The sequence below is a fragment of the Saccopteryx bilineata genome, chromosome 2, assembly GCF_036850765.1.
Source record: "Saccopteryx bilineata isolate mSacBil1 chromosome 2, mSacBil1_pri_phased_curated, whole genome shotgun sequence".
Lineage (NCBI taxonomy): Eukaryota > Metazoa > Chordata > Mammalia > Chiroptera > Emballonuridae > Saccopteryx > Saccopteryx bilineata.
Window position 1 is genome coordinate 361,772,161 of NC_089491.1, and position 13,184 is coordinate 361,785,344.

A 13,184-nucleotide genomic window follows, 5' to 3' on the forward strand; every position below is an offset into this window, starting at 1 on the left:
ATGTGTGTACCAGCACAGGAGGCCACACTGAAGATTCATAGGTCCTAACGCCCTCGAGTCAGAAGAGTATTCAAGCCACTCAAGGGGTGGGAGAGGCAGGAAGTGAAGACAGTCTGGAGGTAGGGAGAGATTTTGTAGTCGCCCCCCCCCCCATATCTAACCCTATGGCCCATCCTAGCCAACATGAGGCAAAGAGAGAGGAGAAAAGGGGCGAGACACCGGGGCACCCTGGAGATGGGGGTGCCCATCCAGCTCAGTGGGCCACAGACTTGGGAGGGTATAAGAGTCCCACATTGCTTACTGACAGGAATACTTCCGGGCAGTGCACACCCCACTCCCCCGAAGGAGATTCCATGGGTCTGGGGGTGGGCATCCAGGAAGCTGCCACAGTACAAGTAGCTCAGACCGAGTGATGAGTGCGGTGGGCCTGGCCACACTGAGAGCAATGACGTTCTAAAGGGCAGAGTGTGGGCTTTGGCGGTGGAAGACGAGGCTTCTTCTCCACCACCTGTGTGATCTGCCTGTGCCCCCAGGAAAATCCCTTGAGCCCTCAGGGCCTCAGCTTCTTCATGTGTAAAATGAGAATGGTACCGGTGAACTCAGCGGGAAGCTGGGAGGGTCAGAGCGGGTAACCCAGCACCCACAGAGGCTTCCACCAGGCCAAGGCGCTGTCCACACGCTGGCCACATTTGCATTTTCCCCAGTGCCCAGGCACACAGTAGCTGTCTGGAAATTAACTGCTTCATTCAGCATTTGTGAGCTCCCATTCATCCAGTGATAAAGAACACATGGTTCCTCCCCTCTAAGAACTCACAGCGGGAGAGGCAAATTTGAAGTGACAAAGCAGTATGACAGGTGTTGTAACCATGGTTTGCCCTGGAGTGATGGGAACACGGAGGGAGGAGGCCGATTCGCCCCAGGAACTCAGGCCTCACCGGAAATGTTTACTGCAAGTGTTTGTGGGCCAATGGCATAACCACTGCATGGTGTACTGCCCGGAGCGGCAAAGGGCAGAGCTAACCCACCAGGGAGGGAGAGAAGGGAGTGGGCGGGGCTGGCTGAGAGGAGAGGAGTCAGAGCCCTGGTGAGTCCCTTTCTCTCTCTGACTCAGTTTTCCCATCTGGCAAAGGGGGAGAAGCTATTACCTGACTGACTCATAAATTCCTACAGGAGGAAAATTAGATAAAAAGCATAACTGTATCTTGCGGAACACTAAAAACTGCACAGATTTAGTAGGTGATGCTAAAGAAGGGAGAAAAGGGGAGAGTGTGTGGCAGGGGGCTAGCACTGCACACACATGGCCATATTTCAGCCTTGCTTTTATGTATTAGCAAGTGTAATTGCCTTATGGAGAAAGAAACTGAGGTTCAGAGAAGTTAAGAAACTTGCCCCAGGTCACACAGCATATAATGAGCAGATGTTGGTTTGGCGTCCAGGAAAAAGGAGACTTGGAGACAAAGAACCAGGATGATGCTCCTTCTCAGAAGAGTTGGTTCCTGGCCTTTGGGGACATGCCTCACATCACAAAGCAGCTGGCAGGGCCCCAGCCTGGCAGACCAGAGCAGAGTAAGTGGGTAGTGGGAGTTCCCATGCAATGGGTCCATAGGGACCTTCTGTGACAGGATGAACAATGGCTCACCTCTCTAAAGGGCTGGTGGTCAGGGACACTTACTTGCTGACTGCTTAAACCCCTTGGCAGAGTGAACGATGACATGAAGGAAGCCATACAGCCCTGGAGACTCGTCATCTGCAACAAAGAAAAGCCCCCGGCGTGGGGGGTGGTGAGAGGCTCCTCTACTTCATCCTCTCCTCACCCTAGACTGGCTGGGAGGCAGAAAGGGTGGGAGATAACAGCCCGAGCCTGGATCTGACAGCACCACCTGGTGGCCAGGACCGTGAGCAGGTGCCCCTTCTGCCTCCACTCAGCCGGGGAGGCCAGTCCACACCTCCCATCCTGGACCAAGGATTCTGCACCCTTCCCCAGGGGCATGTCTCTCTTCCTCTGAGTGCTGCTATCCTGTGGCTGCCCCTCTCAGCCTAGCCTTTCAAAGTAAAAATTAACCACTCTAAGTCACCATGCCAGTGGAAGAGAAGGTCCACCTCTGCCTCCTCTTTGGAACAGAGGAGGAGATGACCCTCACATGCGGAGGAGGACTTGCCTTCAAAACCCTTTCCAGTACCCACGGGCAGCCAGGTTCCACCCTCTAGGGCAGTCACTAGCCCTGGTCACATATCTGCCCTGCTCAAAAACCTCCCATAGGCTCCTGGGCTTGAATCACAAACTCCCTTGTTTGGCATTCAAGGACTTCCAAAGGCTAATCCCTTTAAACTCCTGGCCTTGTTTCTCATACACTATTCTAATTCATCTCCCCTTCCTCCTACCCCCAGCCCCCACACCACGCTTGTCTTTTGCTCCCATTATGTGACTATCTCATGAATATATTAGCGACACAATCCCTGTACACCAGGGTGCCTGATCCTTCTCTCAAACCGGAGGGGACCAGGGAGGAGCTGGGGCCAGCTGGGGAATGGACAATCCCTGTTCAAGCCTCCTGTCTACCTGGCAACTGAGTCACCCCAAACCAGTTGAGCAGAGATCAGTCATTTGTAGCCAAGTATCTGGTTAGGTCCTTGTGGAAAGCCCCAGCAACACCCTGAGGGGATTGGACCTGCTCATTGGGCAACCTTGGGCTCCAGCTCTTACCATCTTTATTGCTGGTGACAGGAATGTTGTGTACAGTCCGAAGTTTGAAACAGGACCCCGTGAGCACCTGGAGCTCCACTGAACTCAGGACAAAGGCCTGGAGATCTGCAGGAGGAGCCAAGAGAGAGGAGAACATCATCACAGGTCCACAAGGACCTGTTGCTCCCTTTAGGGGTTACTGCAGGGAAAAAAGCTTAGTTCTAGGGGCAGAGTTGGTCATTGGAAGGGAAGGACTTGTGAACCCTCACGTGGGGATAGTTGTGGATGCTGTCAGAGGAGTAAGAATGAGAGGGTCTAATTGAAAAGGCTCATGTATGTGTGTATGAGAGAGAAAGAGAGAAAGAGAGAAAGAGAGAAAGAGAGAGAGAGAAAGAGAAAACCTTCAGTTCTGGGTCCAGTCCTAGTGCTAATTCATTGTATGCCTTAAGCAAATCACTTAAATTCTTTGGACCTCAATTGCTCAGTAACATCAATTAAGTGCCACCTGCCCTGGCACTTTATAGAGTGACTGCGGGCTAAAGAGATACAGAACATGAAATTGTTTGGAAATACAAATGCCCATTATTGCTATGGACCCCATCAGGGCCGTGTAGAGAGGGGCAAGACTTTACCCTTCTTCTGTAGTTTCTGAATTGCTTCTCTCCACTCTGACCTTTCATAGTCCGAGGACAGTAAGAACAGGTAGCTCTGAAGAGAGGAGATGACAATTCAGTGGGGTGCTCACAGTCAGACCAAGCATATTCCTGGACGCCAGGGCTCCAGCCAAGCTCCATCTTACCCAGCACCCCCGAGGCTTTGAGAAGGAGGCAGCTGGGAGGAGGGCCTCCTTCTTGGGAAGCAGTGACAGGAGTGGCACTGTCAATGATGGCCAGGAGAGGGCACTAGCTCCACACCAATGGGGAGAGGGAGTCCAGGACGGGAGGCAAGGCAGCCTCCTTGAGAACTGGGGGCCTGGGACCCTGTTTCTCACAAGGTAGGGCCAGGAACAACAGGGAGTGGGCAGCCTTGGACCCAGGAAGAGGGTTGAAATGTCCCATCCCCACCCCTCCTGACCTTGCCATTCCGATTGTGGATCCGAAATGGAATTGTAGGGGAATTGAGCAGCAGCAAGAACTCATTCTCAAACATCTTCTTTTTCAGGCGCTCAATGGCCCGGCTCTGTCCTTTGTTGGCTTTCTGCAGGGGGTGGCGGGCACAGACGGTTTCCCTCACCCTCACATTCCACTTCTCACTCAGCAGCTCTCAGCACAACTTTCCCTGTGTTTTAATCATCTTTTTCTTTCTTTTTAAATATTTGGTGATGCTTTGTCATCCTGAGAGGCTTACCTGGCCAGGGAGAAAACTGTTCCTGCTGGGCCATGCTAATTCCTAACATAGTAAATGACTCTCCTGGGAGAGTGTCTTTCATGTGCAAACCAGCCAATCCTGAGACCAAATTCCCAACCACCTCCTTCATCTCACTCTCAGGTATCATTCCCCAGCCCCAAGTCAGCTTGGACCAGGTACCGGACAACAAGGGACAGCCCCTATAGCCCAGAGCCCTCCAACATCCAGACCAGCCAGTCCTAAACTGTGTCCTGCCCTGGCTGCCTTTCTCTTGGAAAGCACAATACATGCTCATTTTGCCTTCTGACCAAACCTGGTGTTTCCCCATGTGGCCCTGCATGGTATGGAATGCATCCTTCTCTTGGAGACTATAAAATAATAAAAACCTTCCTTCAGCCTGACCAGGCGGTGGCGCAGTGGACAAGAGCATCGGACTGGGACGCGGAGGACCCAGGTTCGAGACCCTGAGGTCACCAGCTTAAGCACGAGCTGATCTGGTTTGAGCAAAGCTCACCAGCTTGGACCCGAGGTCGCTGGCTCGAGCAAGGGGTTACTTGATCTGCTGTAGCCCCATGGTCAAGGCACATATGAGAAAGCAATCAATGAACAACTAAGGTGTCGCAACGAAAAACTAATGATTGATGCTTCTCGTCTATCTCTCTCTGTAAAAAAACAACTAAAAAAAAACCTTCCTTCAGTAGTATTAGCATCTTCATTCACCTCTATAAATTAAATCCTAGGTACCATTAAGATAGTTGTCGCTTCAAAACCTCAGACACCTTCAGCATAAAGCCCCAATTCCTAGCCTGGTGCACAGGCCTTGCCAAGGCTGGTCCTAGCCCCCGTGACCTGCCTGGTACCCCGCCACACCCCACCCTGCGCCCTCCACCTCAGCCTCATGGTGTTATCCCCTGTTCTCTGACAAACCATTCTCTACGGTGTCGCCTTCTCTGATTTTCCAAGTTTATATAAATATTTTATGAAGGACCTCTTCCCTTTTGTTAACTATTATTATGCGTAAGTCTTGGTTCCAATGCCATCCTCAAACTCCACAGACGAAATTCATTTCTGAGCAGCATTGTTTTTACTCATTAGACTAGCAAAACTGTAACGATGGCTCCCAGCCAGTGTGGTGACGGTGTGGGGAATCAGTGACTCTCACATACTGCTGGTGGGAACATAATCAGATGCAACCTTTTCTGAGGTCAATCTGCCAATTAAATGCATAAGCCCTTTTCCCCAGACATCTGACTTGTAGGGAATCTGCCAAAGAGAAGAAATATGAGTGCGGTGATATTGACTGCAGACTTCCCTGCTAAGTGTAAAGAACTAGAAATAACCTAAATATCCAAATACATGGTTGTGCAGTCGAGCAATAGAATAGAATGCAACTGTTAAAAAGACCCTGCCAGACCCAAAGAGCTCTAAACGTGCACTGTTAAGTGAAAAGCTGAAAACGCAAAACAGTACTTGCAGCCTAACCTCATTAAAAATACACACTTGAGAGTATGCACGTGCGAGTACAAGCACAGGAAGAGCCTAGAAGACTCCTCCTCCAACTGTTAACCATGGGGTTGGGTGAGGATGGGTTTTAGTCTACATGCTTCGGTGCTGTGACCTTTCCTTTAACAAGCCAGGGTTACATTGGTGATTAGAAAAAAATTATAAATTAAAAATCAAGTGTTAGTAAAAATGTAAATCACTCATCCTGACATGCCAAGGTTGTAGGTTCGATCCCCAATCAGGGCACATGCAGGAAACAACCAATGAATGCATAAATGGAACAACAAATCAATGTTTTTCTCTCTCCCTTCCTCTCTCTCTCTCTCTCTGAAAGTCAATTAAAAAAATTTTAAGTAAATCACTGCTTCTGCTGTGATTCAGTGAACATCTTTTTTTTTTTTTTTACAGAGACAGAGAGAGTCAGAGAGGGATAGACAGGGACAGACAGACAGGAACGGAGAGAGATGAGAAGCATCAATCATTAGTTTTTCATTGCACATTGTGACACCTTAGTTGTTTATTGATTGCTTTCTCATATGTGCCTTGATCATGGGCCTTCAGCAGACCAAGTAACCCCTTGCTGGAGCCAGCAACCGTGGGTCCAAGCCGGTGAGCTTTTGCTCAAACCAGATGAGTCCGCGCTCAAGCTGGCAACCTTGGGGTCTCGAACCTGGGTCCTCGGCATTCCAGTCCGAAGCTCTATCCACTGCGACACCGCCTGGTCAGGCTCAGTGAACATCTTTGTTATGTCTCTCCAGTGACTCTCATTACGTGTCACGTGCTATGGTCAGTAACAGGCACGTCTATCTTCTCCACCCAACGAGGAACTCCGCGGTGTCTGGCACACCCCCGCAGGCAGTGGAGCTCCGTAAGCACTGACCTGACTGAGCAGAAGGCCACACCCACACACCCAGGGCAGGAGGGAAGGCACAGGGCCCACTGGCTCCCAGGACCAGGTGAGATACGTGCATGCAGGATGCCCCTGCGGTGGGGATGGTGACAGTGCCAGATGAAACAGGCTCCACTGAGGCAGGGTGGGGCCTGGCCACTCACGAGGAGGACACCTGTGCTGGTCAGGCTGCTTGTTCCCTCGGGACGGATGCACCCAAGTCAGACCCTCCATCCTCAACACCCCTGGGATTATTACTGTGGTCTTCTTCTCTGCTCAAGGAGGGACGTCTGAGTTGAAAGGATCCTTAGAGGCCACCTGCTCTTGCATTCCTCAGCAATCGTTTATGAAGCAACCATTTATTGCGTGCCAAGTACTAGGGACATAACTGAATAAAACAGCCCCATGCTAGAGTTCAAATCCTAGTGAATACAGGAAAAAGCTGACCATGCAATTATAAATCAGTACCAATAAAACAAAGCAAAGAGGCAAACATCAGGAACCAAGAATCAGGCACCCAACTCAGACTGCAGTGGGTGGCCACCGGGGAAGGCTCCCCAGGGGACGTGAGACCCGAGCAGCATCTGGATGGGTGCGGAAAAGACCAGGCCAACCCAACAAGTCCTCCCAAGCCCTGCCCATCATTTATGGAGAAGGCTCCTTCTGGGGGCTTTCCTATGCTTTCAAATACATGGATTTAGGACTATTATTCTCCTGTAGAAGCACTTCCGCCACATCCCATGGGTTCGGATATGTACTGTTCCTGTTTTCACAAAGTTCGAAACAGTTTGCAGTTTCAATTTTGATTTCCTCTGTGCCCTAAAAGTTCTAAATTTTCAAGCTTATGCTTAACTATATTGTGGTTGTTGATTTCTAATTTAACTGCACTGTGGTCTGTGAACATGACTGGTATACTACCAGTTTTGTTTTGTTTTCTTTTTAAACTGAGATTTCCTTTGCAGTGTAATCCATATTAAATGGATGTGAACGTTTCCAGTGTGTCTGGAGAGAATATCAATTCTGTCAGGGCACAAGCTTCTGTGCACTTTTAGATCAAGTGTGTTTACTGTGATATTCAAGGCTCCTCTCACCTGACCTTTGGGTTTCTTGTTTTTGTGTTTTGAGGGAGGGAGGGAAGGGAGAGAGATGAAAAGCATCAACTCGTAGTTGCGTCACTTTAATTGTTCACTGATTACTTCTCATATGTGCCTTGATCAGGGGGCTCAAGCTGAGCCAGTGACCTCTTGCTCAAGCCAGTGACCTTGGGCTCAAGCGACCATGGAGTCACGGTGATAACACCCAAACTCAAGCTGGCGAGGCTGCGCTCAAGCCTGGGACCTCAGAGTCCAGGCTGATACTCTATCCGCTGAGCGACCACTGGCCGGGCCCCCTCCCATAGTTTTTGCCTACTTGCTCTGTCAGTTTCTAAGAGGCTTCCCAGGCCCTTTCTTTTGTACCCCCCTCCTGCTTTTCTTTAAGGCCTTCTTTTCTTGTTTCCCTTTGCTACAGTGTTTCACATACACTGTTTCTCAGGAAATCTACCATAATTAACCCCACTAAATTCTAAGCACTGACTCCTTGGCCTACCCTCCATCTGCTCGGTGCTAATCTGCATGATCAAAGTCTTACCCTAAGCGAGTGTGAGCTGGCAACCTCCTACTCTTGCGTCACCCCTTTTTATCAGGCTCCCACCTCTTACTACTTCCCCTCCCTGTATCTCTCAATATACCTGGTTCAAAGGGCCCCAATAAAAACAGCCAACTTCCCTGTCCCAGCTCGGATGCCAGGCTCTGCTCACCTCCTTCTGGATTTCACTCTTGAGGGCGGAGATCTTCATTTTCATGTCCTCCAGCTCATGGTCCGGGAAGGGATGCACATGGGGGCTGGCCTCCGACTCCTCAGGGGACGGAAACACAAGGTCCGCCAAAGGGATGTACCATTTGCAGTCATATTGCTGGTGCTTCCTGCAAACAAAGCCAGAGGAAGACATGAGCCAGAAGGAACCTGGCTCCTTAAACCTGAACTGCTGGACCCAAACACTCCCTAAAAGGACTTACTGAGAACTCATCAAAGCAAAAATGATCCATTGTCCTTGAGCAGCCCAATCAGGAAACACACACAGAGTAAAGACATTCAGGTTCTAGGGTCAGGCAGCACCGAGGACTCTGGACCTCAGCCTTACTTGCCCGTCTTCTGGTCCAGTATGACTGATGTTTTTAAACACCCCAAACCTCTATGGTAGGAGCAAGAGTGGACTCACACTTCACTATTTCCCATTCCACACTCTCCCCTCCCTTCCAGCCTATCCATATTTAGCTCACACTCATTATCCTGTATGCTAGAGATGAAACACAAATGTTATTCTGAACGCCAACTCTGACCAATAGAGGTCACAAGGGGTACTGGGTAGGGGGTTGTAGAGCCATGTTCAAGCCCAGTGTGCAATAGTGCTGTGGTTCATTGGTAATGTCTGCCATGGGCAAAGGACTGAAGGTGTAGGTATGCTTGCTTATGACTGCCACCTCTGCTTTAGAATAATTCAAACCTAGTTTCAGAAAACTGTCCCCTTTGTGGAAGCTCATAATAACCTCTCTTCTCCTGTCCCCCAGAAATCAGGTTTGCCCTGTCATCCTGGTCCCCGAGCAGTGTAGTGTGCATATGGCTTGTTCCTCCTGGAGTGTCGCTAGTGTACTTAGCACACAGTAGATGCAAGAATGTGGGATGAATACTGAGTAACTCTTTCTGCTGGTGGCGCAGTGGACCCATGTCACTAAGCATAGAGACAGAGGTAGAAAGAAGCTTTCCAGTCATATTAAGGTTCAAATCCCATCTCCTCCACTTCCCTTTGTGCAAGCTTGGGCAACTTACTTAACTATTCTAAGTCTCTTCTCTCATCTGTGAGATGTAGATAATAATACCTTCTTCATAGAGTTGTTGAGGAAGATGAGAAATAATATATTCAAAGCATTTGTCCTAGCACCTGGCACAGCAGAACGACTCAAATAATGATAGCAGCAGATTTAATGAATATGCACTGTCTTATAGTTAGCAAAAATGTAGAGATGTCTAATAAAAGAAGAATGCTTCAGTAAATTATGTCATATCCACTTGTAACATCATGCAGGAAAGTAAAATGATGATTATGAAGATTAGGCAGCAACAGGGAAAATGCTTGTGACGTGGAATGGAAAAAGCAGAGCCCCAAATTGGGTATTCACTCTGATTATAAGTACATAAAAAGACATAAGACCATTAAGAAAACTGGAAGGAAATATAGCAGCAGGAGACTGATGCTTATGGTTGGCTGGGTGATGGGTTTTTTGTCTGTAATTTGGTTATATTATCTTTATAATTAAAAACATGATTTATTTTTAGAAAAAGGCTATGAATTAAAATGAAATTAATTAATATGTTTGTATAAAGGAGAAAATATGCAATTGTCCCAGGTTGCTAAGGGACTCCTCGGGGGCAGGATCTAGTTCCTCCCCTAACTTTGCGCCCTGGGTTCACGCATGCTCACCCTGCGGATGTCTTCTTTAGCTTGGCACACAGTAGGACATCTGTAAAGAGGAAGACGTGCCGCAGCTTCCGGGAGCCCTCCGACACCTCCACCAGGAAGCCGTCCTTCACCAGCTGCCGTGTCTGAGGAAGATGGCACACTCACCCAGCCTGCTCAGGGGGAGTCAGCCCAGGGCCTCGCCTGCACTAGGGGCACGCACCATCTAGTTGGGGGGGGGCTGCAGGGAAGGGCCACAGTGCCTGGTGGTTAAGGGTGCTGGCTCTGGGGTCACACGGACACGGGCTTGATTCTGGACTCTGCCACTTCCCAGGTATAATCTTGGGCAAATTCCCTGACCTCTCTTAATCTTAGTTTAATCACTTGTAAAATGGGGATAATGACCCCACTGGGGTCGCGACCCACAGGTTGAGAACCGCTGGCCCATAAGGAAGGACTCATCAAGAGGGTATAAGCAAAATGGCAGTGCCCAGCACATCACGTGTGATCAACCTGTGGCACCCTTACCGTTACCATTTCCACCGCTCTCAAGCCCCCATCTAGATAGAGCCTCGTTCAGGATGACGTGGTTCCCCTACCCTGTGGCATGAACACTCCCACCCCGCTACTCCATACCCTGCCTAAGTAGTTGATCTAGTTTCGGTTCAATTCAACCTGCAGACCCTCTCAGGCCTGTTGATGCTACCTCTGAGTAAATTCTTCAACCACCCCCAGATGGATGGGAGGCCTGGGCTCCTCTCTGTGGGGCGTAGCTGTGTCCTGGGGAACCTGCAGCATCTCTAACCTGGGCGCAGTTTCCTCCCTGCCACTCTCAGAGGCAGTAGAATCCCGGGGCTGTCACAATCTGTCCCATCCTTTCTTGTATTATACACCAGATTAGCTACATATGCTACAATCTGTAGGCAAGCATGTTGAAAGTATACCATTGAAACGATCTGAAGCTGATAGTGCTGTAAGCCCTTTAGAGATCTTTCAGCTCTCCTTGAGTCAAACAAACGAGTGACATTCCAGGGTTTCAAACCAGGACAGGGAGTTGCATGCAGGGACAGCTCTCCATGCCCATTAGTCACTCTCTAGATCTTGTTCCTCCTTACTTCCCTCTCCAGGAGACACTGGGGACTCATAAATGTAACAAAGGAGCATAAACCCAGCCAGCCTACACTCCTAAACACCACTTAATTATCCCTCCTGGACAAGAAGTACTGTATGTGGGCCAGGCTGCTGACCCATGCCGGTAACTGTCTCTGATTCTTCAAATTGCTTCCCTTCACTGGGACAGGCCCCCCCTTCTGCCAAGAAGGGCCCTCAGGGAACTGGAGCTGCTGCACCACATCTAGGCGCCCACCTGAGGCATTCAGTAACCTGGCTGCCTCAGCCACCTCTCCCACCAGCCTTTCCTGCTCCGGGTTCATTCCCTAGCTTCTCCCATCTGCTCATGCAGGCCTAACAGAGGCAGCTCAGGGCTCCCACTCCCATAGACTCCCAGAACTCCCTCAGACTGAGCCAATATTTGCCAGGGGACCCTGAGGGTATCACACTACCCACGGTGGGGGAGTTGCATTGAAGAATGAGACAGCCAGAACCCCCTGAGTCCCTGGTATGGGGGACAGTCCATGAGGCTTGCAGACAGATAACCCTAGCTAAGAATCCAGTTCTCACATTTATAGCTAAGAGGTGTTATACCAAACTCGGAGAGACTCCCCAAGCCCCAGTTTCCTCTTCTGTCACAGTGGAGGATTCTGAAGATAATGAGACACTAAACTTAGAGCTGTTAACCCAGGGCCTGAAGGCCTCCCCTAGGCTGGGAGCGAGGGATCAGGGCCCGAAAGGCACAGGGCAGCAGCTGTGTGTGCAGGAGAACAGGGGTGGGTGAGCTGCTCCGCCGGGTGTTGAGCTCACCTCCCCTTTGGGGGTTGTGACGGCCGTTCGGCGAGGGTCAATGTCCTCATTGATGCTGGACAGGAAGTTCTGGGAGATGCGGAGGGCATCCTGGAGTAGCGGGTAGTCTGGGTGGTCCACAGGAGTGTGCTTCAGCAGGTCCTGGGGAGGGTGGGGGGCAGTGAGCTGAGGGCAGTTCTGGGGCTTGATGAGAAGCCAGTGGGGCCCAACCAGTGGTGGCGCAGTGGATACAGCATTGATCCGGAAAACAGGTCTCCAGTTCAAAGCCCTGAGGTCGCCAGCTCTGAGCACAGGCTTGGCAGCATGGGGTCACTGGCTTGAGCAGGGGATCGTCCAAGGGATCCCAAAGCTCACCAGCTTGAGCCCAAAGGACACTGGCATGGCCCTGGTCAAGGTACGTCCAAGGTACGAGAAGTTTAATGTACAACCAAAGTGAAAGCAACTACAAGTTGATGATGCTTCTCACCTTCTTTCTCCCTTCCTGTCTCTCTCTCTCTCTCTCACTCAAAACAAACAAACAAAAAAAAAACCAGTGAGGAGTATTCAGTTATCACTGAAAGAATTCTGAAGGGGGACACTCACTCAGGGATCCATACTTGAATCTCATTACGCCTGCAAAATCTGAACTAAAATCAGGGGCAATGAAGGCAGTGGTGCCCCTTTATGTCTGCTGAAGTCATTACTCCCCCCTTCTCCCCCCGTGGTGGTGGGGCAAGCAGCCAGGTGGAGTCTTATCTCACCAAGCAGCTGGTGGAGACACCCATCTACCCACCCCACAGCTGCTCCAAGGACACTGGAGACCATCAGGCAAGGGATGGGGAAGCAGGAAGTGCCTGCCTCCTAGGGAGCATGTGGCCAAAGGTCAAGTTTAGTAGTCCCTCTGTATTTAAACCCTGGCCCAGCTGGTATGGTGAGCACACGCCAGGCAGGCCGGCTGGGGCCCAAGGACCCTGGACTCAGTTTCCCACATGGCTGTTCTCAGTGACTCCACACCTGCCCACCCTAGGCTGAGTCTCCCATGGGATTCCTGACCAGCCCCTGCCATGCAGGGAGCTAACACTCACGTGTAGGACCAAGGTGCTCCTGGTGACCCGGTCAATGGGCTTGTAGAGCAGAGCTGTCAGGGAAGCGGGAAGGAGATGAAATACAGGAGCAGCTGGATCCCTCAGGAGCCAGGCTCGCCCCTCACCCGCCTCCCTCGCTTGCACGGGCGCCCACCCACACAAGTGGGTTCTAGAGCAAACCTGCACCTCCATCCTCACCCCAGGGCAAGTCAGACAACACAACAAGCAGACACACAGCCCGGGCAGCCTGGGCCCCCTCCCAACAGATGTGATTTCTTCCAG

At 50.5% G+C, this 13,184-nt stretch overlaps 1 protein-coding gene across 4 annotated transcripts in view; it reads right to left on the reverse strand.

Moving 5' to 3' along the window:
• Window positions 1-13,184, reverse strand: part of ABR (ABR activator of RhoGEF and GTPase) — a 198,464-nt gene that overhangs the window by 43,415 nt on the left and 141,865 nt on the right. For all 4 annotated transcript variants that reach the window (XM_066263099.1, XM_066263100.1, XM_066263103.1 and 1 more), the window contains 8 exons: window positions 12,903-12,955; window positions 11,839-11,979; window positions 9,943-10,064; window positions 8,221-8,386; window positions 3,758-3,880; window positions 3,316-3,391; window positions 2,705-2,809; window positions 1,673-1,747 (listed from right to left, as the gene is read on the reverse strand). In XM_066263099.1, the coding sequence (XP_066119196.1) occupies window positions 1,673-1,747; window positions 2,705-2,809; window positions 3,316-3,391; window positions 3,758-3,880; window positions 8,221-8,386; window positions 9,943-10,064; window positions 11,839-11,979; window positions 12,903-12,955 (861 nt within the window). The remainder of the gene's footprint in view (window positions 1-1,672; window positions 1,748-2,704; window positions 2,810-3,315; window positions 3,392-3,757; window positions 3,881-8,220; window positions 8,387-9,942; window positions 10,065-11,838; window positions 11,980-12,902; window positions 12,956-13,184) is intronic.